Below are 27,835 nucleotides of genomic sequence, written 5' to 3' on the forward strand. Positions count from 1 at the left end.
AATCTGCAGGCGTGTTTTTCCATACTCCTGGTTTTCTAGTCTTCCCGGTTCCGTCCTTTTCTGGCTGCCCTGATCCCGTTTGCCATACCATTCTGCCTGCCCTGACCTCGAGCCCACCTGCCGTCCTGTACCCATCTGACTGACCTGGTTCACGAACTTCTGCCTGTCCTCGACCTGCCTCTTGCCTGCCCCTTCCCTTGTCTATTAATAAATATCAGAGACTTGAACCATCTGCCCCCTGTGTCTGCATTTGGGTCTCGTCCTGTGATGTTATAGTACATACTGACAATGACTGACCCAGCAGATTCGGACCAGCGCCGCAAAATTGTGTCCCTGCATGGAGCCACCATTGGAAGACATGAGGATCTACTTCAGAACCTTATGGAAGGACTCTACACTTTGGCGGAACGACATGACCAGGGTCTCAAAGCATTACTGGAGCAATTCTGTGGACTATCTATCAGGTAGCATGCCACAACGGAGACCTCCTGGGCGCTGAGTAATCCCCCTACCAGTGGTGATTTTGTCCAGCCTATCCCGGGAACCCCACTTACCTCTTCCGGAGCGCTATGCTGGGAATCCTGGAACCTGCCGGACGTTTCTTTCCTAGTGCTCCCTCATCTTTGAGCTGCAGCCCTCTTTGTTTCCTTCGGCTCATTCCAAGATAGCCTATCTCATAACGCTGATGTCTGGAAGAACACTCACTATGGCGGTTTGAGAGCAACAATCCGCCATATGCCTTCATCTGGAGGATTTTGTGGCGGAGGTGAGGAAGGTGTTCGATTCTCCGGTGTCCGGGAGAGTGGCGTCCCGAAAGCTACTTCTACTATGTCAACACTCCCGTAGTGTGGCAGACTATGCGGTAGACTTTATCACGTGTGCCCCGAGAGTGCCTGGAACCTGGAGTCCCTGTTCGACACCTTCCTTCATGGATTACCAGAGGAGATTAAAGACAAGCTCGCAGCTCAGGAGTTACCCTTGGACCTTGACTCCCTCATAGCCTTAACCCTAAGGACCTATGGTGTCATGCCCTGATCCTCCAGGTGTCGCCCATCTTCCTCATTATCCCCTGTGTATTTATACCTGTGTTCACTGTTTGTCTGCTGCCAGTTTGTTTTGTTCCTCAAACCTACCAGCGTTTTTCCCCTTGCTCCTGCCTTGTCTATTTTCCTGTTTTCTTGTTTTCCCGGTTTAGTCCTTTCTGCCTACCCTGAACTAACCGGATGTTCGTCCCTGATTCGGCGCACTCCCCAGTTCTAAGCTTACCTGTTATCCCGGCTCCCGCCGGACCCTGGCTTTCATCTGACAATGTTTTTGGTGGCCCACTATGGTTTCTGACACCTCAACATTCGTCACCACCTGCACTATGTGCGCTCAGAACAAGACTCAGAGGCAAGCTCCAGCTGGCCTCCTTTGACTTCTCTGGGATATGTGGGATGGTAGCGTCCCACCCACCTCGCCAACAGCCAGTGAAATTGCAGGGCGCCAAATTCAAAACAACAGAAATCCCATAATTAAAATTCCTCAAACATACAAGTATTATACACTACATATTTTTTACCCCCTTTCTCATGGTATCCAATTGTTAGTAGTATTATCTTGTCTCATCGCTACAACTCCCATATGGGCTCGGGAGAGACGAAGGTCGAGAGTCATGCATCCTCTGATACACAACCCAACCAACCCGCACTGCTTCTTAACACAGCGTGCATCCAATCCGGAAGCCAGCCGCACCAATGTGTCGGAGGAAACACCGTGCACCTGGCGACCTTGGTTAGCACGCACTGTGCCCGGCCCGCCACAGGAGTCGCTGGTGTGCGATGAGACAAGGATATCCCTACCGGCCAAACCCTCCCTAACCCAGACGACGCTACGCCAATTGTGCGTCGCCCCACAGACCAGGGGGCTTATGCACCATTTTAAAGAAACTTCTTGTAAATCCAGCCACAGTGTCTGATTTCAAATAGGCTTTATGGAAAAAGCACACCAAACAATTATGTTAGGTCAGAAACTAGTCACAGAAAACCATACAGCCATTTTCCAGCCAAGGAGAGGGCTCACAAAAATCGGAAATAGCGATTAAATGAATCACTAACCTTTGATGATCTTCATCAGATGGCACTCACAGAACTTCATGTTACACAATAAACGTCTGTTTTGTTCGATAAAGTTAATCTTTATGTCCAAAAACCTAATTTGAAATTGGTGTGTTATGTTCAAAAATGCATTGTCTCAAACAAACATCCGGTGAAAGTGCAGAGCCACATCAAATTACAGAAATACTCATAATAAACATTGATAAAAGATACAAGTGTTATGCATGGAATTATAGAAAAACTTCTCTTTAATGCAACCTCTGTGTCAGATTTCAAAAAGGCTTTACGGCGAAGATTATGTTAGGTCAGCACCTAGTCACAGAAAAACATACAGCCATTTTCCAAAGAAGGAGAGGTGTCAGAAATAGCGTTATAAATATTGACTTACCTTTGATGATCTTGACCGGAATGCACTTCCAGGGATCCCAGTTCCACAATAAATGTTTGATTTGTTCGATAAAGTCCATCATTTATGTCCAAATACCTCCTTTTTGTTTGCGCGTTTAGCCTAGTGATCCAAATGCTCAATGCGCGATCACTTAGTTCCGACGAAAAGTTTAAAAAGTTATATTACAGTTCGTAGAAACATGTCAAACGATGTATAGAATCAATCTTTAGGATGTTTTTATCATAAATCTTCAATAATGTTTCAACTGGACAGTGCAATATGACCCCATAGACACTGTATATTTGATAGGCAAAGACTTGAAAACCTACAAACCTCAGATCTCCCACTTCCTGGTTGGATTTTTTCTCAGGTTTTTGCCTGCCATATGAGTTCTGTTATACTCACAGACATCATTCAAACAGTTTTAGAAACTTCAGATTGGTTTCTATTAAAATCTACTAATTGTATGCATATTCTAGCTTTTGGGCCTGAGTAGCAAGCAGTTTACTCTGGGCACCTTATTATCCAAGCTACTCAATATTGCCCTCCACTCCCAAAGAAGTTAACCACTCCCTGTGCCTCATAGCCTTTGGTCCCATATATCCCTGGACTTTGTCACTGCTCTCCCTCCGTCTGATTGCAACAACACCATCCTTACAGTGGTGGATAGGTTTTCTGAAGCCACCCATTTCAATCCCCCCCTAAGTTACCTTCAGCCAAGGGGTTGCTCCAGCTCATGGTGCAGCACCACTTCCGAATCCATGGACTTCCAGTTGACATGGTCTCTGTTTGTGGTCCACAGTCCCAATTCTGGAAGGCGTTCTGCACCCTCATTGGGTCGTTGGCCAGCCTGTCCTCCGGGTTTAAGCCTCAGTCCAACGGCCAGTTGGAGCGTGCCAATCAGGACCTAGAGACGACTCTTCGGTGCCTCATCTCGGCCAATCCCACCACCTGGAGCCAGCAACTCGTGTGGGTGGAGTACGCCCGGGAACACCCTTCCCTGCTTGGCCACTGGGCTCTCTTCTTTTGAGTGTTCCCTAGGTTACCAGCCTCCACTCTTCCCAGAGCAAAAGGAAGATGTCAACATACCCTCAGCCCAGATGTTCGTCCGTCGCTGTCGGCGTACCTGGAAGAGAGCCCGGTCCCCTCTTTTTTGAGGGGACCACCTGTCGCCAGGTATTGGCGACAGGTGGACCGCCACCAGACGCCGGCTCCCCGCTATCTTCTCGGGCAGAGGGTATGGCTCTCAACTCCGAATCTGCCCTTCAGGGTGGAATCCCGTAAACTTTCCCCCTGCTTTATCGGCCCCTTTCCCATCTCTAAAATCCTTAGACCCACTTATGTTCGTCTTCTGTTGCCCTGCACCCTCCGTATACAATCCACTTTTCATGTGTCTAAGATTAAACCTTTGTCTCACAGCCCTTTGTCTCCTGTTTCCAGGCCCACCCTCCCTCCCCGTCTCATTGATGGCCACCCGGCATACACGGCGAGACGCCTCCTGAGGGTTCAACCTCGTGGTAGGGGTGTCCAGTTACTGGTTGAGAGGGTTATGGCCTGGAGGAGAGTTGCTGGGTCCCCGCTAAGGACATCCTGGAGCCGGTCCTCATCACTGACTTTCACAGCAGGCATCCCGGTCAACCAAGTATGTGCCCAGGTAGGCCGCCAGGTGGGGGTGGGTACTGTCACACGCTGAACTGTTTCACCTGTCTTGTGCTTGTCTCCCCCCCCCACCAGGTGGCTCCCATTTGTTCCCATTATCCCCTGTGTATTTATACCGGTGGTTTCTGTTTGTCTGTTGCCAGTTCGTCTCGTCAAGCTTACCAGCGTGTTTTTCTAGTCCCTGTTTTCTAGTTCTCACGGTTCCAACCTTTTCTGGCTGCCCTGATCCTGAGCCCGCCTGCCCCTTGTCTTTTATTAAATGTCAGAGACTCGAACCATCTGCCTCCTGTGTCTGCATTTGGGTCTCGTCCTGTGTCATTATACATTAAGAATGTATGGGTTTAAGATCATGCTGAGCTTTCTGCAGTACAGCTAAATGAAGTAGTGTGGAGGTCCCAGCATAATGTACAGTACCAGTCAAAAGTTTGGACACATCTACTCATTCAAGGGTTTTTCTTTATTTTTACTATTTTCTACATTGTAGAATAATAGTGAAGACATCAAAACTATGAAATAACACATATGGAATCACGTAGTAATCAAAATATATATTATATTTAAGATTCTTCAAATAGCCACCATTTTCCTTGATGACAGCTTTGCACACTCTTGGCATTCTCTCAACCAGCTTAATGAGATGGTCAACTGGAAGGCATTTCAATTAACAGGTGTGCCTTGTTAAAAGTTCATTTGTGGAATTTCTTTCCTTCTTAATGCGTTTGAGCCAATCAGTTGTGCTTGTTACAAGGAAGAGAGCCCTATTTGGTAAAAGACCAAGTCCATAGTATGGCAAGAACAGCTCAAATAAGCAAAGAGAAATGAGAGCATCATTACTTTAAGACATGAAGGTCAGTCAATCCAGAAAATATCAAGAACTTTGAACGTTTCTTCAAGTGCAGTCGCAAACAACATCAAGCGCTATGATAAAACTGGCTCTCATGAGGACATCCACAGGAAAGGAGACCCAGAGTTACCTCTGCTGCAGAGGAAAAGTTCATTAGTTACCAGCATCAAATTGCATCCCAAATAAATGCTTCAAAGAGTTCAAGTAACAGACGCATCTCAACATCAACTGTTCAGAGGAGACTGTGTGAATCAGGCCTTCATGGTCAAATTGGTGCAAAGACACCACTACTAAAGGACAACAAGGAGAGACTTGCTTGTGCTAAGAAACACGAGCAATGGACATTAGACCGGTGGAAAGTCCAAATGTGATATTTCTGGTTGTAACCGCCGTGTCTTTGTGAGACGCAGATTAGGTGAATGGATGATCTCCACATTTGTGGTTCCAACCATTAAGCATGGAGGAGGAGGTGTGATGGTGTGGGGGTGCTTTTCTGGTGACACTGTTTGTGATTTATTTAGAATTCAAGGCACACTTAACTAGCATGGCTACCACAGCATTATGCTGCGATACGCTTGTACGTTTGTTTTTCAGCAGGAGAATGACCCAACACACCTCCAGGCTGTGTAAGGTCTATTTGACCAAGGAGAGTGATGGAGTGCTGCATCAGATGACCTGACCTCAACCCAATTGAGATGGTTTGGGATGAGTTGGACCGCAGAGTGAAGGAAAAGCAGCCAACAGGTGCTCAGCATATGTGGGAACTCCTTCAAGACTGTTGGAAAAGCATTATAGGTGAAGCTGGTTGAGAGAATGCCAAGATTGTGCAAAGCCATCAAGGCAAAGGGTGGCTACTTTGAATAATCTAAAATCTAAAATATATTTTGATTTGTTTAACACTTTTTGGTTACTACATGATTACATGTGTTATTTCATAGTTTTGATGTCTTCACTATTATTCTACAATGTAGAAAATAGTCCAAATAAAGACAAACCCTTGAATGAGTAGGTTTGTCCAAACCTTTGACTGGTACTGTATATATGGGTCAACAACACACAGCAAGTGATGTTCTCTGGATGCCAGAAATTATTGTGAGTCTTTGTCTCCTCCGTGTGGTAAATGCAATAACTGCATGGAGGTTTTATGTTAGTTTTATCTACAATAAGTGATCCAATATTGAACAGAAATATAGTCCCATCAAGTCTGAAGTTATTAATGTAACAATTTTATTTATATAAGGCACTTCTATCACTGCTTTTCATCATCGATATTTGATTCAGTATACATTTTTAGGTGTTCATTATACAGTCTTGTCTATGGCTTTGGCAATTGTTTCTTCAATACTAGTAAACAGCACCAATATGTGGCCAGAAGGAGATATTGCAAAGAGATGTTGTTTACAAAATCACACAAACATGCACGCGCGTGCACACACACACACCCACAATCCATTTTATTTTCATTTTTTGCTTTCAACAGTTTTTTCTGGCTATTATCTAAACACAAAACCAATCATATACTATTTGTTGTCCGACAAAATACAATCACCTGCTGAAATGGAACATATTCTTTGCAGAGGTCCCATTTCTATATTTTCCATAATTCAGCAGGTATTCCAGCCTCAGGTACCCACATAGAACAAACAAACAGTTAGCTGTTTTAGTCCTTTTCCATTTGCCAGACAAGAGAACATAATTTGCTCAGAGAGAGAAAGAGAGAGAGAAAGAAAGATAGAGAGAAAGGTAGAATGTTTTAGAGAAAAGTGAAAAAAGGAGATTGAGGAAAAGCGAGGGGCACACGCAGAATCCCAAACTATGTGTGTGTGTGTGTGTGTCTGTGGCTGTGTGTTTGCAGTAGAAGGCTGAACCCTACAGAGGGCAAAATGACTAATTGTTAATTATGGTGGGCTGATGAAAAATAACTCAAGTGTAAATGAATGTGTCAGGTTGGAGAAGCGCCACAGCGCAAACACTCCTTCCTCCAAAGTGGAAAATCAGCATTATTTAAAACTTGATAGAACACAGGGAGCTAGCTGACTGTTATTATTCACAGATGAATTCAAATGCTGTTGGAAATATGAAGGGGGAAATTAAATGAGAATGAACATAAACACTAAGGAAACAGGGCAGGGGTGATATGGATTTAGAAGGAGGGATGGAGAGAGGGGATTAAGAGGCTAGAACAGGAGAGAGGACAGTTAAAGCCAAAAAGGAGTGAGGGGTAGAATTAAAAGAAAGAACGTGATAATGATGGTGGAAGTTGAAAGCGGGCAATGGCAATGGAAAACTGCTTATGGCTGAATATCTGCTAAATATGTGTATAAGACCAATACGGTTTGATTTAGTGGTACTGACGGTATCAGCCAGGTCAGTATAGTAGAGGTCAAAGTTTGAAAAGCACAGACACAAAGTGGTAGAACTGTGTGACTGTACTGCAGCAAAGGGGGATGCACAACCACAACCACAGTACTGAAGAACAAACTAAGAAGGATACCTGGATGATTCCACCTACACTCCTCATCTATGGCTGTGTCCCAAACGGCACCCTAATACCTACACAGTGTACTACTTTTGCCCTATGGGCCCTGGTCAAAATTAGTCCACTATATGGAATAGGGTGCATTTTGGGACTCAGATACTATCTCCCCTAAATAATTCAAATACCAATGTCCTATCCATCATCTGTGGCCCTACTTGTCCCCTCTTCACCTTCCTATGCCCAATTACAATTATTCTGGTGTAAGAAACATGGTGGGACCTCTCTTTTAAATCATTGAAGTGTTGTGAACGAGTGTGTATACACCAGGAAGGCGGTAGAATGCATGGACTAGGGCTCTAGTGTCCTCCTGGTGCCCCGATCCTAGTGTCCCTCTATCCCCGAGGCCTGAGGGCAGGTCTGGGGCAGGTGCAGGGCAATGTCCTTCAGACTGTCTCTCTCCTGTCTGATCTCCTGCAGGTCCTGTTCCAGGTGGGTCAGCTGGCTGTTCTGGTCCTGGGCGGCTGATCGCAGGGTCTGGATCTTCACGTTCAGGGCCGGGCTCTCCACGCTGCCACGCAGAACACTCAACCGCACTGCCGTCTCACTCAGTATACGTTCAAACCGTTCCAGCGCCATGCCCCCATCTGGTCAACAGAAAAAAAATAGTATTTGAGGTACTACATTGTTCTTTCAGGAGTTATTTTGAAAAAGCGTGAGACACAGAAGGAGGGATGAACAGGGTACTTTAAAGCTAGGAGTATTGAGCAGGCCTACACTCTCAGTAAAAAAGCTGCTAGCTAGAACCTAAAAGGGTGCTTCAGCTGTCCCCATAGGATAACCATTTGAAGAAACCTTTATGGTTCCCATAATAGTTCTACTTGGAACCAAAAAGGGTTTTCCTATGTGGACAGCTGAAGAACCCTTTTGAAACCCTTTTTTCTAAGAGTGTAGTATTAAACTTTTGCCATCAGCAGGGCTCTTGTCTTCTGACATCTGTGTGCCACCATGTTGTGCCCCCCCAATAACGGGGTTAATAGAGGGATATTTCTCGATCAGGATCGTCCCACACACCCCGCCAGCTATAAGTGACTCCTAGTGACTCATTGACAGGGCAGACGGGAACTGTAGAAAACCATTTAATCAATTCATGCACAGCTAGTTTCTGCATTTAAATCAATAAAACTATAGCAATATTTTAGGGGTTTAATTTACATGATTTATACCAGTGTATGTATAAATGTATAAACTGGGTAGTTCGAGCCCTGAATGCTGATTGGCTGACAGCCGTGGTATATCAGACCGTATGCCACGGGTATGACAAAACATTTCTTTGTAATTCTCTAATTACGTTGGTAACCAACTTATAATAGCAATAAGATATCTCTGTGGTTTGTGATATATGGCCAATATAACATGGCTAAAGGCTGTATCCAGGCACACCCCCTTGTGTGTTATTGCTTCATTATCTCAACCCTAGAGTTGTGGGTTGAGGTCAGGATAATCCTTCTCCGTATGAGCAATCCTTTTGGACCAATTTACTAATGACCATTCTGACTTCTCTATCTGACATATGACTGACTGGATGGAAGTCAAGTCTGATCAGTGGCGAGGGCAGTAACATGTAAGTGTAGACGTTTCTGGTTGATCTGAAATGTTGCATTTGTTACTGCATGAAATGTATGTGCATCCCAAATGGCACCCTATTGTTCTACTTTTGACCTGATGGTCCCAAAAGTAGTGCACTATATTGAAAACGTCAGCAGGTTTGAACTTACCTATTTTACTGACGAGCTGGGTGAGTGTGAGGGAGTAGGCCTCAAGCTGCAGCTTAGCTGCCTGGATGTTCACCTTTACACTGGCCAGAGACTCTACAGGCTGGTGATCACAGAGGGAGAAATATACAGTGACATCACGTGCATAGATCAGGGCTTTCCAACCCTCTTCCTGGAGATCTACCATCCTGTAAGTTCAGTCCAACCCTCTTCCTGGAGATCTACCATCCTGTGAGTTCTCAGTCCAACCCTCCTTTAGCACATCTGATTCTACGAAGTAACTGCTCACCAAGACCTTAAAGCTAAGAATCCTTAGTTTATACATCAATTTCTGGACTTGTATGATATACTGTAGACCCGTTGATTCTTGAAGAATATAACTTTTAAATTCCTCATGAGCCGAGATCAACTGTCATACTCATCAAAACCCAAGATATATACAGTATATACAGTATATAACAAAATATATATATATATTTGTGAACAACACTGTATGGCTTCAAAACATGGTTAAAACGATTGTGTTGATATCATGCATGGTCAGTCAGTCCTTGCATCCATAGCTCAGTCTATGATTTTGAGAGTGGTTACATTTCTCCAAGCTTTTTTACAAAAACAGAGGCGGGTAGGTCCAGCGACAGGACCAATCAGTTAGATGGGCATTTGATTTCTATAGAGGGGGGCAGGTTTTTTTCACGGGACCTCCACATTCTTTTGTGGGTGTTACAGTAAAGACCAAAGGTGGTGCATGAGTTTCAAGTTTGGGGAAGCTTACAATTTATCCTACCATTTCTACTGATCTGCATGCCAGGTATGATTTTCAAATGCGTTATTTGAAATGGACCAGTTTAATTTCAACAATAACGTTTTAGTTTCTCAAAATCATTGTCAAGTGGTTAATCATAAAAACCGGAATAAAATGATAAAAATCTAAAAGTTCAAAATCAACTTATGCAAGAGCACCAGCCTCTGCCAAATGGACACATTGATACACCTTGATTAAAAAAAGAGTATGGAACCAGTGGTTGGAACCAAAAGTATTTTACAATCATTTTGTTCTCAACAGAACCATTATTTACTTTGTTCCATTTTACTGTTCCGACCAGCAAAATAAAGTACTGAACCGGTTCGAATCCAAAACAACTACCGGTTATAGCATTCCTTTCTGTTCCTTTTTAAACCTCTGAAATCATTTTTATTTAGCTTGACATTAAATTACTCAGAGCAGCTTGTTATGGAGCTGGTAAGCTATTTAATCTATTTGGGAAAAATCTGTATTATGGCAAAAGAGCAAATCTTTTGCCGTAACAGCATGGTTTAATCATAATGAAGACAAATACAAACACTATGCATTGTGCTAACAGTCACTTGTCCTGGACAGACAAGTGTCAAGGCTAGATGTGACTGAACTTTTGTTGGTGCGGAGAGAGCGAGAGAGAGTGGAGGAGGAGGCTTGAAGCGCTCAGCACCTTGTTATGACATGCATTACCTGAAATAGCCCCAAAGAATTAGTAGGAGCGGCATCTATTAAGGAACTTGGAATGTATTTGAACTTCCGAGAGTTGGCTTAAAGTTGGATCAGATCTAGCTAGCTAGCTAACAAACTTGTGTGCGCAGAGCAGAACTAGAGTTAAAAACACGTCTGACCTTTTTGTAGTTAATAAATACAATGTGAAACATGACAACCATAGTATCCTTAACTAGTTTATCCATTCTTCTCGAATTAAAAAAATCTCTCTCCCTAATTTCTGAATCACGTGGTTTGGTTATACCTCTACATTGAGTTGTGCTTGTGCCTGGGTAGTGTGGTTGATTAGTGGCTGTGTTTTGGTTATACCTCTGCGTTCGCCTGGGTTTGTGCCTGAACAGTGTGGTTCTCCTGCTCAGCCAGCTGCTGCAGGGTTATGTCTACAGATGAGCTGAGCTGGGCAGACAATGTCCTCGTGTGCTTGCCCTGGGTTAGGGTGGCCTTGGCCTCCTGGGCTCAGAGAAAAACACAGAGGAATATGAAGAATAAAGGAAAGAGATAAATGAACATGGTTCCGAGGGGTGAGGTGCGTTACGTGAATGGAATCTCATTGCTCAACCCACAGGGTGAGTTGGAAACATAGCTCACGCATGCACACACGCACAACACGCACACATCTATGCCACCCCACACCCATACTTACTTTAGACAGGGCATTTGCGGTGTGTTTTGCTTCTTGTGCGGTAGCGTTGGAGAGGGTAGCGCTTTCCAAGGCAGGCCTAAGGACTCGCTTGGTCTGGTTCACCTTCTTACTGACGTCTTCCAGAACCTTCTCCCTCAGCAGCCTCTCCCTCTTCAGAGCAGCCTTTGTCTGGGCCTGCCTTTGAGGCCACTCTCTCTGCATGTCTGAGGGATGAAGAGGGGCAACGCAGGTTGGCCAGCGACATGGCTACAGAAGTGATAATAACTGACAATGGGTAGTGTAAGACTATTCTATTTCACACAATCTATGTACTAGTAACACAGTTGGTGAGAAAATATTACTTCTAGTCCCTTTCCACTTTATTCCATTTTACTCAGATTCCCCTGATGACATTTCCAACAACAAATCCGAAGTGGCACCTTGTTTATTTGGATTTTTTATAAACAGTGAACATATTATTATAATGAATTGAAGGCTGTGAAACTGAAAGTGCATTTGAGACCACAATCGCAGATGCTCTTACTCCCCACACAAAATGACAAGGGGAGAGTAACAGGGTGAGACACATTCGGAATGGTTACATTTGGCTTATAGTTGTTTTTCTCAGTATAATTTTTTTCTCTTGATTTGATTGGAATAACTTTGTGGGCTGCTATTGCAGTGATGGGGATGTGAAAACTAAGCAAACTGTCGGAAATGTAAAACAACAGAAATGGAAACAAATACAAAATGCTGTAAATGTCACCTTCCAGTTCTCTCCGCAGGGTAATGGCCTTTGACTCCACTTCCTTCCCTGTCACCACCGATGACAGGGCAATGACCTTTGACCCCTGGGCTTGAACTGTCAGCTGCAGAGGCACCAGGGATGGAGAGAGAAGGGGGAGTGAACCTCACAGAACCTCAGGGACATGAGTGACATTAGACTGCACAACAACCTGACCAGAAGCATCTACCATCTACTGCAGTGTTTCCGAACTCCAGTTCTCCAGTTCTACCCCAACAGTAGCCTACAATTTTTATTAAGCCCAGACAAACACACCTGATTCAACTTGTCAACAAATCATCAAGCCCTCTGTGAGCTGAATCAGGTGTGTTTATCTGGGGCTACAACAAACATGTACTGTTGGGGGTACTCACTGGTGTACCAGACACCTCCACAGCCCCTGCAAGGCAGGGGGGGAGGGGCAACGAGCTCTGGGGGCTCATGTGCATGTCATCGATGTCACACAGTAACCCCTGTTTTTTGGGCTTCAAGAATGTGACTGATTAAAGTGCCTCAGGCTTTGAAAAATAAATTATTGAACTGATTAAAAGTAAGGGGACATCGGTGAACAAATGCAGTGTTCAACGCTATGACGGCGACAGTGCAATCAGACAGAGCCTAAAGCTTTGTTCTTAGTTCTTTACTAGTTTTAGTTTAGAAAACTACCTATCTATAAATGGTTAAAAACAGCTTGATTACCATAGCAACATGAGGGAAACTGGGCAGAAGGAAGTGGTGATAAGCAGTTCGGCAACATCTTTAAATGAGCCTCAACAGGTTACGAAAAGAGATTGACTGTACAGGAAGTTCTGCGGACGGGTCATCTGGATGCTGGACAGCCAATAAATTGGCAGATGCGGACAGACGTATCTTTTTTAACAGTTCTTGAAGGCCAAAAAAAAAGTGGTTTGCGATTTCGTTCATACTGGCATTGTGTGTCGGGCCCGTTGGGCCTGCAACCTAGGCCTAAAGGCCGTGGTGAAAATATTTGATCACAAAAATACAAGGCAACGCAGTCGCATACTGGAGCTACTACAGACAAGCACAGACACATAGCATTTTTTTTCCTAAGAGACATAAAGAGAAAAAGAGACAGAGAGAGATGTCACAAGGAATACTTCAGGAGAATTGTTAGGCTATTTGATGTGTAATTTTTTAAATAAAAAGTGTATAAATAGCAGCTAAATACGAGCTATAGATAGTAGGCTACACTGCATAATAAAACGATCCCTAGTAAGCTGGTGTTTTGAGGGTGGACTGACTGTATTATTTGGCATTAATAGGATGGGTTTAGGCACCACAAATTTCCATCCAAGCTGGGAGAGAGTGCAAGGATGGATCAGGTCGTGCAGGTTCAGGTAGGCTATACAGGACAGTTGTATATTCTAGAAAAATCTATTGGTAGCTTGTTAGTATGCAGTTGCATCGAAAATGTATTTTACAATCCGCATTGTTTGTTTTTCCAACTTGTATTACTGAACAAGTAATTACATTATTTCCGCCAGCCAACAGTCTAAATGTCAGCATTGCAGCACCTTGTATAGCTTTGTGAATTGTCAGGCTTAACATGAGAAAACACGAATGATGCAGCCCCCAATACCTGTAGTTTACAGACTGACACTGCATGTGAATTATGTGTCAGTTATTTTGTCTATTGGTACAGTGTATTCTGTTTGTTGTTGTTAGCACCATTTCACCAGGTCAAATTTCGGTTGCATGTAAATAAATAAATAAAGGCAATTCTGACATCATGATCTACTGTAGTGTGAAGATAAAGCCCCCTTTACCTTGTGCATGTCCTGTACGGCAGCAAGGTTGTTGTGGGCGGTCTGTATTCGAGGCTCAATCTCCTCTCTGATCTTACTGGCCAGTTCTTCTTTAGACTGGACATGGAACGCCAGCTCAGATGTCCTGTTGCTCAGCTCAACACCCTGAGGGAAGGGACGCACAGCAGTGATCCATTCATCCATCATTCCATCCATCCATCCATCCATCCATCCATCCATCCGGTCAGTCAACTTGAGAGTACAATACATTTTTGTTACCCCTGACCCTCGTAGCCACTGACCTCTGTTTGGTTGGCACCCGATCTTAGGCTGGGGTCTGATTGGTTGGTTCCTGATGAGGGGTTGGGCATCTTTTTGGACAGCTCCAATATGGAGGATGTGAGGTTAACAAAGGCAACCATGATCTCACCAGACTCCTCCTCCAGAGACAGCTGAATGGCTAGAGTCTCATTCACCTGGGCCGTCAAATTCTCCTTCATCTGCTGCATGTCTGCCATTCTGAAAGAGAGATAGAAAGAGAGAGAGATAGAAAGGGAGAGCGGGCGGAGGGGGAGAGAGAAAGAGAGAAAGAAAAATAGAAAGCGAGATAGAGAAAGAAAGGGGAGGGTGAAGAGGGAGAGAAAGAGGTTAGATCGTTCAGTGTTTTGATTCTTGAGTGTCCCTCATATTTATCAATGGACACGTGTGCACACACACACACTTCCTGCTTTCTACCCACCCACCCACCAAATTGCTCTGAAAGAATGACAGAATTCCCCAGAACCAAGCAGACTAGTGCTGGTATGAAGGAAATCAATTTCAAGTTTCTTGCCTCCCACCAACTCCCATCGAGGCGTGGCCACCAGAGGGATTTGCATTTTTTCGTTGAGTGTTTGGGATAATCCTCAGAGCAATCTCATGCTAAGCGATGCTGCTCCTTCCATGCTGCTACTCCATGAAAGCAGCCCCTGAAAGCAATAGGCTTAAAGAGGAAGGAATAGAGCTGTTCCCCTGTGACTAAATGTCTTACTTTCTCAACCAGTGTGCCTTAAAGAGCTGCAAAAAAAGAGGCAGGTTTATGACATTTTGTTGTAGGGCACCGCTACAGCTAACTAAACCACTTCTGGGCCCTGTTTGGGAAAAATATATAGAGTGACAGAGGAACAACAAAATTGTGGAAATTAGGTACTGTGTTCAGATATTGCTTCAAGGGGCAAGGAACATCTCTTAGGGCACGGCTGTTTTTATCCTTGCTCTGTGCAGGCTAACAGGCTTTTTCGCACCTTATGTGGAGCCTTTAAAGAGAGACAGTGTTGGAGGGATGGTGCCGGCAAGAGAGCGAGAGAGAAAAAGAGAGAGAGGGAAAGAGATAGACTGTGTATCTGCGCGTGTACTGTGTAGGTGTGTCTGAGAATGAATGACTGATATTTTGTTTTCCTGTCAAATCTCCAGTTGGCATCCCATCCCTTATAGGATTAGTTGACACATAAACAAAAAATACAATAATTTAACTCAGTGGTAATTATTTTTCCGGTGTTCTCTGCAGTGCACATTACATTGAGCGTAATTTTTTAAAATAATAATACAATCAATAAATAATAGTAAATAGGGTTATCCAAACAATAGCTGTATCCCTAGAGCAGTAAAAAATATACATATAGTACATACGGAAAGTATTCAGACCCTCTCACTATTTCCACATTTTGTTACATTACAGCCTTATTCGAAATTGAATTAAATCATTTCCCCCCCTCTTCAATGTACACACAGTACCCTATAATGACAAAGCGAAAACAGATTTTTTTTACATTTTGGTAAATTTATAAAAAAATATATAAACAGAAAATACCTTATTTACATAAGTATTCAAAACGTTTACTTTGAGACTCGAAATTGAGCTCAGGTGCATCCTGTCTCCATTGATCATCCTTGAGATGTTTCTACAACTTGATTTGGAGTCCACCTCTGGTAAATTCTATTGATTGGACATGATTTGGAAAGGGACACACCTGTCTATATAAGGTCCCACAGTTGACAGTGCATGTCAGAGGAAAAACCAAGCCATGAGGTCGAAGGAATTGTTTGGAACCACCAAGACTCTTCCTAGAGCTGGACGCCCGGCCAAACGGAGCAATCGAGGGAGAAGGGCCTTGATCAGGGAGGTGACCAAGAACCCGATGGTCACTCTGACAGAGCTCCAGAGTTCCTTTGGGGAGATGGGAGAACCTTCCAGAAGGACAACCATCTCTGCATCACTCCACCGATTAGGCCGTTATGGTAGAGGGGCCAGACGGAAGCCACTCCTCAGTAAAAGGCACATGACAGCCCGCTTGGAGTTGGATTATGGTTGGTTTAGTTTTCCTGGTTGATATTATTATGATGCTTGCCTGTTGTGAAGTAATCTGTTCATCTTTAGCTTCTCGTCTGACTGCAGTTTTGATGTTTAATGCCCCCCCCCCACGCAATGACTGTGATGATCAGCTGTTTTTTCATGAGATGCCGTTCTACCCTGAGGAGAACCCACAGGAATGAGTGGCACTGTGCCTTGTTAAAGTATTTACCAGTAAGGGTAATGGGATAAGGTTTGAGGCACACTGGTTTCCTGGGTGTTCTCTTTTTGTTTGAGTTTCTAATTTTAGTATAGATACCTCTCTTTTGAGAGACATGCGTAAAATATTGTTAACTATCATGAATAAGTGATAAAAGGAGTGGTAGTGTAGTAGAATTGTACTATGTCTCTTTCTGCTTTTTCAGTGTCTCACACTTATCATATGTTTGACCTGTTGCATACTTAGAAATGTGCCTGTTGTAGACAGACACGGTGTCTGAGGTTTGTTCTCACAAGGTCAGCGGGAGTGGAAATATTGGCTGAACGCCCAGACTGTGGTTGCCAGGTGATCTCCTCCTCTGCAGCCGATCACTGGGAGCAAAACGCTTTGCTGAGAAAGGATGCACTTGGCTATCTTTGTGTAACCTGAAGCGATGGTATAAATACACTGATGGGGGAAAAACCTCATCAGAGCTTCTGACTAAACTCCACACGAGGTGCTGTTTGTCTGTAATCTATCCACTGGCGTGAATAAACTTAAATTAATTTAAGCTTGACATTGAGGTCCTTAGTGGTCATTTCCATGACACCTGTTTGTATTTTCCTTTTGTATACATTTATTTTCATCACCATCTGAACACTTAACGATCCACTTGGACTGGCCGACCAAGAGGTCAAGAACGGTAGAACTGGCCTTGGACCAAGGTAAGGTTGTTGCCTCCCTAGGCACATGTACATTCAACACCTACGCGCATATGCTGATTTCTCACATAGATGCACATCTTAAAATGAGGTTACATACCAGTTAACTAGACCCAAGACCCCTAGACATAACGAGTGCAGCAAAAACCAGTAGTCTGGTTATTGGTTTCGTAACAATGCATATAGAATGGTGAGAATCGCGATACATATATCGGCACCTAAGTATTGTGATGAAAGGGGGAAGTCCCTGGCAATTCCCAGCCTGTGTGTGATGCCTAGTTACTCACTGCTCCGTGAGGTTGCTGATGTATTCCTCAACAGAGTTGTCCTCCAGTAGGTCCATCAGGAGAGAGTAGGTCTGGTTGGAGGCCATGAAAGCTTTGGTCGCTATAGACTCTATATGACCAGCCATCTCTGTGTGACTGAAAGATGGAGAAAGAAGGAGACAGGGAATCGTATAAAATATATATACACTACAGTTTAATAGTTTGGGGTCACTTAGAAATGTCCTTGTTTTTGAAAGAAAACACACATCAAATTGATCAGAAATACAGTGTAGACATGGTTAATGTTGTAAATTACTATGGTAGCTGGAAACGACTGATTTTTTATGGAATATCTACAGTTGAAATTGGAAGTTTACATACACTTTGGTTTGAGTCATTAAAACTTGTTTTTCAACCACTCCAGAAATGTCTTGTTAACAAACTGTATTTTTGCAAGTCGATTAGGACATCTACTTTGTACATGACACAAGTAATTTTTCCAACAGTTGTTTACAGACAAATTATTTCACTGATAATTCACTGTACCACAATTCCAGTGGGTCAGAAGTTTATATACACAAAGTTGACTTTGCCTTCAAACAGCTTGGAAAATTCCAGAAAATTATATAATGATTTTAAAAGCTTCTGATAGGCTAATTGTGTGACTCTTTGCTTGACATGATGGGAAAATCAAAAGAAATCAGCCAAGGCCTCAGAAAACAAATTGTGGACCTCCACAACTCTGGTTCATCCTTGGGAGCAATTTCCAAACGCCTGAAGGTACTTTGGTCCGAAAAGTGCAAATGAATCCCAGAACAACAGCAAAGGACCTTGTGAAGATGCTGGAGGAAACAGGTACAAAAGTATCTATATCCACAGCAAAACGAGTCCTATATCGACATAACCTGAAAGGCCGCTCAGCAAGGAAGAAGCCATTGCTCCAAAACCGCCATAAAAAAAAGCCAGACTACGGTTTGCAACTGCACATGGGGACTTTTTGGAGAAATGTCCTCTGGTCTGATGAAGCAAAAATAGAACTGTTTGACCATAACACTTTTTTTTAACACTTTTTGGGTTGAAACATGATTCCATATGTGTTATTTCATAGTTTTGATGTCTTCAGTAATATTCTACAATGTAGAAAATTGTAAAAAAAAAAAAATGAAGAAAAACTCTTGAACGAGTAGGTGTCCAAACCTTTGACTTTTACTGTATATATATATATATATATGGGTCTGACTACCACACCTGAGTTCAAATAGTATTTATTATATCAATTACTTCAGCTTGGCTAATCTTGTGCTGCAATGGAACCAATGGAATAGACCCAAATATGCAAACACTGACAGCGCCCATATGGAACTCCAGGCAAGTTTGATGAAAAAGTATTTGACAGAAAACCAACAGGTCTGCTGAGCACATGTCAAATGGATTCCAGTTATCTCGTCGATCTCTCTACTCCCTCTCAATAGACCGAATGGGCATTCATTCAGCATATTCAGACGCTTTGTACTGTTGTCATTGACAGAGGGTGTCGGTGGCAGACTAGCCATTGTGCGACTGACAGACGGGAAGAGGCAGTGCCTCTATTAGAAGAAGATGACCTTTGTGTGTCATAATTGGCCACTTAGTCTATTGACCTCCAGTGACTTACCTTTTCATAAGTATCTCTGATTCGTTCACCGCCGAGTTCCAGCTGTTGGGCACAGGTGTCATCTTGAAAGGGATGACCTTTGGGAAAGCAGAGCAAAGTGAGAAGACCTGAAACGGTGCAGTCTCATAGACAAAAGAAAACTGGAGGACAACGTTTATACAGTATGATCTGTATAGGCTGACATCAGTTGCTATTTTAAACCTGAATTGTGACCATGCACAGTTATCTGCTGACCTTAGATGACCAATGTTCAACTCAAAGTAGGCTGACTCAGAACTCACTGTTCAATAGGCATTCAAGAAGACATACTGAAGGCTGCAATTACACACGTTCACTCACTAATGTATACAGCGGCAAAGTTTTTCTGTTGTGGCACCAGTAGATAAATGTTGACTATTTTTACCTTGTGACATTCATTTTGAGAAAATTTGAATAATTGAATCGCAATACATGACACACACACTACTCTTCCTATTTTGGAGTCGTTCTGCTTGTTAATGTGGAATGGCATTGCTCCGGCTCCAGGCTTGCCCAAACGATTGGGGAGGTAAGTTAAATGCACGGCACACACACACACACACACACACACACACACACACACACGAAGCACTGCCAAAACAAGCTCTCTCATTTCCCCAGAACCACATAACATGGCAGCCATATTCATAATAGAATTCCAAGCTGACGCTGTTAAGCGTGAAGATACGGGGGAAAGCCTGAGCTGTAGCATAACAAATCATTCATTTCAGCCAAGAGTTAGTCAGAGAAACGGTGTGCTCACTCACTCGATTTTTAGAGATATGGAGCTTCACATTGAGAAATACTGTGCTTTAGGGATCCCTATTGATCAATGCGTTTGAACCTCTACTGAATAGCCACTAGTAACTCAGTTTTTTTTTCAAATTAAAAAATGGCAAAATACTTTAAATGGATAAATAACTGCAGACCTCGCTAAGCGTGATCACTATATGTTCATGTATGCTACTGCAATGTCAACTTACACCGAATAAATATATAAACGCAACATGCAACAATTTATACAATTTTACAGAGTTACAGTTCATATCAGTAAATCAGTCAATTGAAATGCATTCTTTAGGCCCTAATCTATGGATTTCACATGACTGGGAATACAGATATTGTATGCATCTGTAGTAAGGTAGGGGCGTGGATAAGAAACCCAGCCAGTATCTGATGTGACCACCATTTGCCTCATGCAGCGCATCACATCTCCTTCTCATAGAGTTGATCAGGCTGTTGAGTGTGGCCTGTAGACTGTTGTCCTACTCCTCTTCAATGGCTGTGTGAAGTTGCTGGATGTTGGCGGAAACTGGAACACGCTGCCGTACATGTCGATCTAGAGCGTCCCAAACATGCTCAGTTGCAGTCAAGTCAAGACCCTGGTGAGGACACCCGAGCACGCAGATGTGCTTCCCTAAGACTGTTTCTGACAGTTTGTGCAGAAATTCTTCTGTTGTGCAAACCCACAGTTTCATCAGCTGTATGGGTGGCTAGTCTCAGACGATTCCGCAGGTGAAGAAGCTGGATGTGAAGGTCCTGAGCTGGTGTGTATACATGTGGTCTGCAGTTGTGAGGATGGTTGGACTGTCAAATTCTCTAAAATGACTGCGGCGGCTTATGGTAGAGAAATTAACATTCCATTCTCTGGCATCAGCTCTGGAGGACATTCCTGCAGTCAGCATGCCGATTGCACACTCCCTGAAAACTTGAGACATTTGTGGCATTGTGTTGTGTGACAAACCTACACATTGTAAAGGTGCACCTTTGGAATGATCATGCTGTTTAATCAGTTTCTTGATATGCCACACCTGTCAGGTGGATGGATTATCTTGGCGAAAGAGAAATGCTCTCAAACAGAAAATTGAGCACACAATTTGAGAGCGTATTGAACATTTCTGGGATATTTTATTTCAGCTCCTGAAACATGGGACCAACACGTTTAGAGTTTTGTTCGGCATTAATTTATGAATACTTCAAATGACAGACTCAACAGCAGTCATTGATGAGTCAGAGACAGTGGTTGTGTCCCAAATGGCTCCCTGTTCCCTACATAGTGCACTTCTTTCCTCTCTTTTTTTTGACCAGGGCCCATGTCATTGGTCGAAAGTAGTGCACTATGCAGGGAATGGGGTGCCATTTGGGACAGAGACGGTGTAAATGAGTAAAGAGTAAATGTGAATGTCCCACTGACCATGTTGTCCAGGTCCAGAGTTGCCTGCGTCAGCTGGGTCCGTGCACTTCTAATCACGGACACAGAGTCAGCAAGGGTCCTGCACAATGTTCTCCACCCTTCCTCCTGCTCTTCCTCCATGCTGGCGCTACAGTTCAAAGCGGTGGCAACAGTGTGCAGCTGAGCTGAGAGAGTGTGTGTAGATGTCTCCAGGAGAGCAAACTGTTTGACAAAGGCTTCTTTTGCCTCTGCGGGGAATCAAAGAAACAGATGTGAGCAAACTTCAAAATACACAGCATGGATCAGTAAATGGATCCTTTGGATTCCATTTCAGTAGTATTGTTATTTGGGACACAAGGCCTGCCAACCCCTTTGTAGTGTGATTTGTAGTGGAACCGTTACATTTTATCATGACCTGCATATTGTAAATTCTTAGACTGAACTCACTGCACAGTGAGTCCAGGTGCCTTTGGTTGTTGTTCTGGTTTTATTGTCGTCTCATAATGTTAACTGCCGTGCGCCTAGCTAATGTGACATTCTGGGTCTATTTGTGAGAGGAGGGTCATTACCGCTTTGTTCGCTCTGTGAGATGATAAACTGTGTCTGTGTGCGTGTGTTTGTCTGTGTGTACACTGTTCTGTCTCGGTTCTCCACACAGAGTCCCCACTCCTAGCCTAGCGTTATTGGACCGCACAGAGCAGAATGTCCCACCAACGAAGACTAGTGGCGTTCCAAAGTAGGGTGGGCAGCGGTTGGACTGCCATAATCCTGATTATAGCTTTAATCATAATACAGGGATTAAAGGATGTGCTTTCTGCATCTCTGTCATACAAATAGGGATTAAGTTGCCCATACACAGCCCTGCCTGCCTTGTTCTGTATTGTTGGGACTCAGCCTCCATTCTGTCCATATCAATGAACCTGTAAGCCTTTTATGGTACTCCCCCCCCCCCCCCCCCCTCTGCTCATAAAATAATGCAAAATTCCGTTAATTGTGGAGAGATGATTGTTAGGCTGGTTGACTGCTGATTCAGTCTCGTTCTATCCCATTATGTTGGGTTATATCTTTAACCATGTCTAGCTGAACAGGGATTTCCGATTTCCTGACTGGTTGGTTGAGAATAACAAACTGTCACAGAGTTTTCTGATTGATCGAGTGGAATGAGTGAGTGGGTGGGGTGCTGATTGTTTACCTTGTATAGCCAGGAAGTCCTCCAGCGCATTGGGCAGGCTGTCCTCCCCCTGATGGCCACGCTCGTGATGCTGGCGCACGTGATACTCGCGCACGTGATGCTGGCGTCCGGAGCCATTCCGGCAGTCGAAGCGTGCCAGGAGCTTCTCCAAATCCTGCAGCCGTGCCTTCAGCTTCCCTGCCTGTATGGGAAAACACCAGAACACCAAACAATGGAGGTTTGGTGGGGGAGATTGTCAATGATGAGAATACAAATACAAATATGCACTCTGGTATGCTGCTCCCAAAGTGTGTAATGAAAAAAAGATAAGGTTTCCTCTCAGATCCAGGATCTGGAAAGGTTTTGTATAGGTGTACACACTTTTAAAGGCCCAGTGCAGTCAAAAACTTGATTTCCTGTGTTTTATACATATTTCCACACTGATGTTGTAATAATACGGTAAAATGTTGAAAATTATGATACTGCCCTTTTAGTGTTAGAGCTGTTTGAAAAAAACACCTGGAATTTCAGCTTGTAAATTAGTAATAGACCAACAGGAAAGAGTTCCACACCTCTCTGCCAACAACAGCTAGTTTTCAATTGTCCCCTCCCCACTAAGACCACACCCAGACTGTCCGAGCAAAGTTCTTGATTGAGAAATTGCTCTTTGCTAAGAAGATATGTCTTTCATATTTTGACATTTTAATTGAACACAACTTAATTGTTACCCAGAAGTGATTAGATATTGAAATAAAACAAAATGGCTGCGATGGACTTTTTTCAACACGAGATTGTCATTGAAAGCAGATGACAACATGATCCCACAGTGGCCAAAAACAAAATCACACCCAGCCATATTTACAGCGTTGTTACGGTTTTCTTTGGTTGAAAGAGAGTCGGACCAAAATGCAGCGTGGTTGATTCGATACATCTTTAATAAAGACGAAACACGAACAATACAAAAAAGTAACGTGAAAACCTATACAGCCTATCTGGTGACAACAAACACAGAGACAGGAACAATCACCCACAAAACACTCAAAGAATATGGCTGCCTAAATATGGTTCCCAATCAGACAACGATAATCACCTGCCTCTGATTGAGAACCAATTCAGACAGCCATAGACTTTGCTAGAGAACCCCACTAAGCCACAATCCCACTACCTACTAAAACCCCAAGACAAAACACACCACATAAATAAACCCATGTCACACCCTGGCCTGACCAAAATAATAAAGAAAACACAAAATACTTTGACCAGGGCGTGACAAGCGTATTCAATCTCATTCAAAACACAGAGATAAACATCTACGTTAAGAGTAGATTGTCTATCTTAACGTGAAACCGATTGTACATTTTAAAAGCAATACTCTCTGTGCAGTGGGAGCAGGGCAAGCTCAACCCTAAGCACAGTTTCATACATTGGTTGTCAATTCTTAAGTGGACCTTGCTTTTGCATGAGCTTCCAGGCCTCTATGACAAAGGCATATTACTGGCTGGGGAGCCATCCGTTTTTGGAGTAGGCAATTAGCAGGCTCAACCTGTGTGTGTGTGTGAGTGTGTGTCGCTGCTAAACACGAACAGGTGAGGAGGTACAGATGTCCTATCTTAATTTGATCACTCTGTTGTCGCAGAGAATTGTCCTGTGCAGCAGAAAATGCCATTTGCGGTGAATTCAACGTTTAAAAAGGCTTCAAAAGATTGTAATTTTCACATACATTTTTTTGTGGATTTGCCCTTCCCAAAAATGCATCAATCCCTATAAACATGTCCTTTATAATTATAATCCACATAATAATTCACATGTCCTGTTGCTGCAGGATTATTTGTCTGCTGTGAGAAATTGGTCAAATGAAGATAGTACATCTGTAGGTGGAGAGAGCATTTATAATACCACTTCTCTTTCACTCTCCTTGGTGGACACTCACCCACATTCACTTTAAAAACCTGTAATTTGGACACTTCAGTCCACCCAGAGGTAAAATCTGTTATTATATTACGATAAGAGCAACAATAACTCCACACACACAACACAATATGGTATCTTCCAGTTGCTGTTTTTGAAACGTACATGAACAAAAGGAACATACTGTAACAAAAGGATTTCTCCCCCATTTTCTATACTGTAGTGCTCCCCCTATGGTTACATTCTATCCACCCCCCCTCCTTTTTCTCTCCTGTCTTTAGAAGGGAGGAAGGTGTGTAGAAAAGAGCCAGAGGTGAGATATGAGAGCGAGAGATGAAGAGATGTGAGAAAAAGAGACTGCATGGTAGAGAGAAAGAGATGAGAGAAAGAGACTGGTAGGTAGAGCAGAGTCGTTTTATGGGCTCTGAGCAGACCGGACCCCGGTTTCCTCTGAATTGCTAACGCTGTGGAAATCACAGCAGTCTTTCCCAGGTACACGAATTGTTTGCTAGAGAAAAAAACAAACCACTTCAGCAAGAACAAGCATATGTATGGAAAGTACCAAACTCTGCTATTGGCTTTGCCTGCAGAGAAAAGACACTGTATAGCGTTTAGAACATAAGGCTCCCTATATAGTGCAGTTCACTACTTTTCTGGCCAAATGTAGTGCACTGTATTGGGATTAGGGTTCAATTTGGGACGCACCTGGTCTATTTCTGTATCTTCACATTGACTTCAGTCTGACTGTTAACTTACCTTAGTTGTTTAAATAAGGAGGCCAGATGGCCACGATTGTTAGACTACAAAGATATTATTGGGTAGGAGTTTGAATAGCTGACTTTTGTTTTGGAGCAAATGACATTATGCAGTGGTGATGGGTTAATAACAGCACCAATTACCTATGGAGATTTACCCCACAGACAGGCTGAGAAGCAGACTGGGAAACAGACGGATAGGGATTCTGGCAAAAAAAAGGAGGCAAACTGACACAGAGAAGAAGATGGAGAGACTGACAGCCTTACGAAGGCACGCGCACACTCTTACCTCCTCCTTGACTAGCCCGTAGCAGACGGGGCACTCTTCACACTGGTGCGTGGCTCTGTTGTGGAAGTAGTTGAGCTCACACTGGTCACACTTGTACCCCACGAAGCCCTGGCGGCAGGGACAGGTGCCGTTGGTGTGGCACTGCATGGAGCGGGAACCCATAGGGTCGCAGTTACAGGCTGAGAGGGACAGAGGAGGGGGAGTGGACAGGGTACAGGTGGACAGAGGGAGGCAGGGGTGGAGAGGGGGCAGGGGACATGAATGTCAGAGAGGGGTGAAACAATGGAAGCATTCGAAAATTCCATGCTTGCGTTTTGCATTTTTTAAAACTTATTGTTATCAGAATTACTTGATTTAGCAGATATTTTGGCCTGTCTTAGTATTTGACACACAGGGACTTCTAGACCCAATCACAGTATAGGCTACTGTAGCTACCTCTGCAGCCTTGTGAGGAGAAACCAAAGAAGCCCATACGACAGGTGCTGCACAGCCGCCCCTCCAGTCCCGTCTGACACACACACTGCCCTGTGATTGGGTGGCACCCCGCGGAAGACGAGCCAATGGGGTTACAGTTGCACCTTAGAAACAGTCAAAGTAAAAAGTGATTCACGTACAGTAATAATTATTAACGAGACAAAACAGAACTACAGTAGAAAGTATAGAGTCAGAAACATGTAAATGAAAGGACTATTCTAATCCATATAGATTAGTGCGGAATCCCTGGAGAAATCCCTGTACCTCTCACAGCCTACTCCAGGCTGCAGGTTGAAGAAGCCGACTGAGCACTGGCCACAGTCTCCCCCGGTCACATGACTAAGGCACTGACAACTTCCGGTCTGGGGGTCACAGTCCTCCAACAACCCAGAAGTCCCTGCAGGACTGCAGTCGCAGGCTGGGTGAAGACACAACCACATGTCAACCACACATCAACCACGCAACCTCACATCAAATACAGTATCAAAAAGTACGGTGGCCTAAACACACACACATACAGTACAAAACAGAACACAATTCAAACAGTCTCCAAAAAGTGACATGAATCATATCCATCACAGAAAAATTACAATAATTAAACACAGTATAAAAAATGTCTGTGACAAGCCTGACAAAACACTGAATCTTATCCCTATATCAATGTTGCAGACACTGCTGTGATCATTTATTTCCCACCCTCTATCCATTCACTCGATCTTCAATCCATTCACTTTATCTTCTAATCTATCCCTTCACTCTATTCTACATTTACGTTTTTCATTTTTGTCAGAGGTGGCAGAACTGAGTTCTCGGGTTGGGGTTTAAGGTTTAAGCATAGCTTGAAGGTATGGAGGGGCAGTTCAACTTGCTGCTCCGTACGCAAGTACCATGGTCTTTTAGTGGTTCTGAGCTTCGACTGGAAGCCAGTGGAGTGTGCAGAGGAGCGGGGTGACATGGGAGAACTTGGGAAGGTTTAGCACAAGGCAGGCAGCCAACAGCGAGTGACAGTGACTGGATAAGGACCTTAGCCACTCCTTGTTTAAGTTAGGGTTGTACTCTACAAATGTTTATAGAGCATGAACCTGCAGGAGCGAGTCACTGCTTTTGTTTGCAGAGAACGACAGGGTTTTGTCCAGGGTCATGCCAAGTTTCTTTGTACACTGGGTAGGGGACACCGTTGAGTTGTCAACAGTGATGGAGAGGTCTTGAACGGTCAGGCCTTCCCCGGAAGGAAGAGCAGCTCCGTCTTGTCGAGGTTGAGCTTGAGGTGGTGGGCCGACATACAAGCTAAGATATCTGCCAGGAACGCAGAGATGCGTGTTGCCACCTGGGTGTCAGAAGGGGGAAGGATAAAAGTAGTTGAGTGTCATGTGCATAGCAATGATAAGAGAGAACATATGAGGATATGACGGAGCCGAGTGACTTGGTGTATAGATAGAAGAGGAGAGGGACTAGAACCAAGCCCTGGGGGACACCAGTAGTGAGAGTATGTGATGTAGAGACAAATCCTCTCTACGTCACCTGGTAGGAGTGGCCTACCAGGTGACGGATGCAATCCAAAAGTGTGCAGAGCCTTAGACGCCCAGCCCTGAGAGGGTGGAGAGGAGGATCTGACAGTTCACAGTGTCAAAGGCAGCAGATAGATCTAGGATGAGAACAGAGGAGAGAATGTTAGCTTTGACAGTGGGGTGAGCCTCCGTGACACACAAAAGAGCAGTCTCGGTTGAGTGCCCTGTCTTGAAGACTGATGGGTTAGGGTCAAGAAGGTCCTTCTGAGAGTGATAGCGAGAGAGTTGGTCAGAGACAGCACCCTCAAGTGTTTTGGAAAGAAAATAAGGGATACTGGTCTGTAGTTTTTGATGACAAAGGAGTCGAGGAGAGCGATTCAGCAATTCAGGGGAGCGATTCAGGCAGGGGACGCAGCCAGTGGTCAGGGATG

At 43.9% G+C, this 27,835-nt stretch overlaps 1 protein-coding gene across 2 annotated transcripts in view; it reads right to left on the reverse strand.

Annotated features, from left to right (window-relative positions):
* Positions 1–6,192: 6,192 nt before the first annotated feature.
* lamc3 (laminin, gamma 3) overlaps positions 6,193–27,835 on the reverse strand; it is a 250,542-nt gene continuing 228,899 nt past the window's right edge. For both annotated transcript variants that reach the window (XM_021590591.2, XM_021590589.2), the window contains 14 exons: positions 26,161–26,314; positions 25,858–26,000; positions 25,423–25,601; positions 22,492–22,672; positions 21,321–21,547; positions 19,109–19,185; positions 17,476–17,610; positions 14,241–14,457; positions 13,960–14,103; positions 12,155–12,257; positions 11,410–11,612; positions 11,076–11,216; positions 9,242–9,341; positions 6,193–8,110 (listed from right to left, as the gene is read on the reverse strand). In XM_021590591.2, the coding sequence (XP_021446266.2) occupies positions 7,848–8,110; positions 9,242–9,341; positions 11,076–11,216; positions 11,410–11,612; positions 12,155–12,257; positions 13,960–14,103; positions 14,241–14,457; positions 17,476–17,610; positions 19,109–19,185; positions 21,321–21,547; positions 22,492–22,672; positions 25,423–25,601; positions 25,858–26,000; positions 26,161–26,314 (2,267 nt within the window). In that variant the 3' untranslated portion in view covers positions 6,193–7,847. The remainder of the gene's footprint in view (positions 8,111–9,241; positions 9,342–11,075; positions 11,217–11,409; positions 11,613–12,154; positions 12,258–13,959; positions 14,104–14,240; positions 14,458–17,475; positions 17,611–19,108; positions 19,186–21,320; positions 21,548–22,491; positions 22,673–25,422; positions 25,602–25,857; positions 26,001–26,160; positions 26,315–27,835) is intronic.

Source organism: Oncorhynchus mykiss, chromosome Y, assembly GCF_013265735.2.
Source record: "Oncorhynchus mykiss isolate Arlee chromosome Y, USDA_OmykA_1.1, whole genome shotgun sequence".
NCBI lineage: Eukaryota > Metazoa > Chordata > Actinopteri > Salmoniformes > Salmonidae > Oncorhynchus > Oncorhynchus mykiss.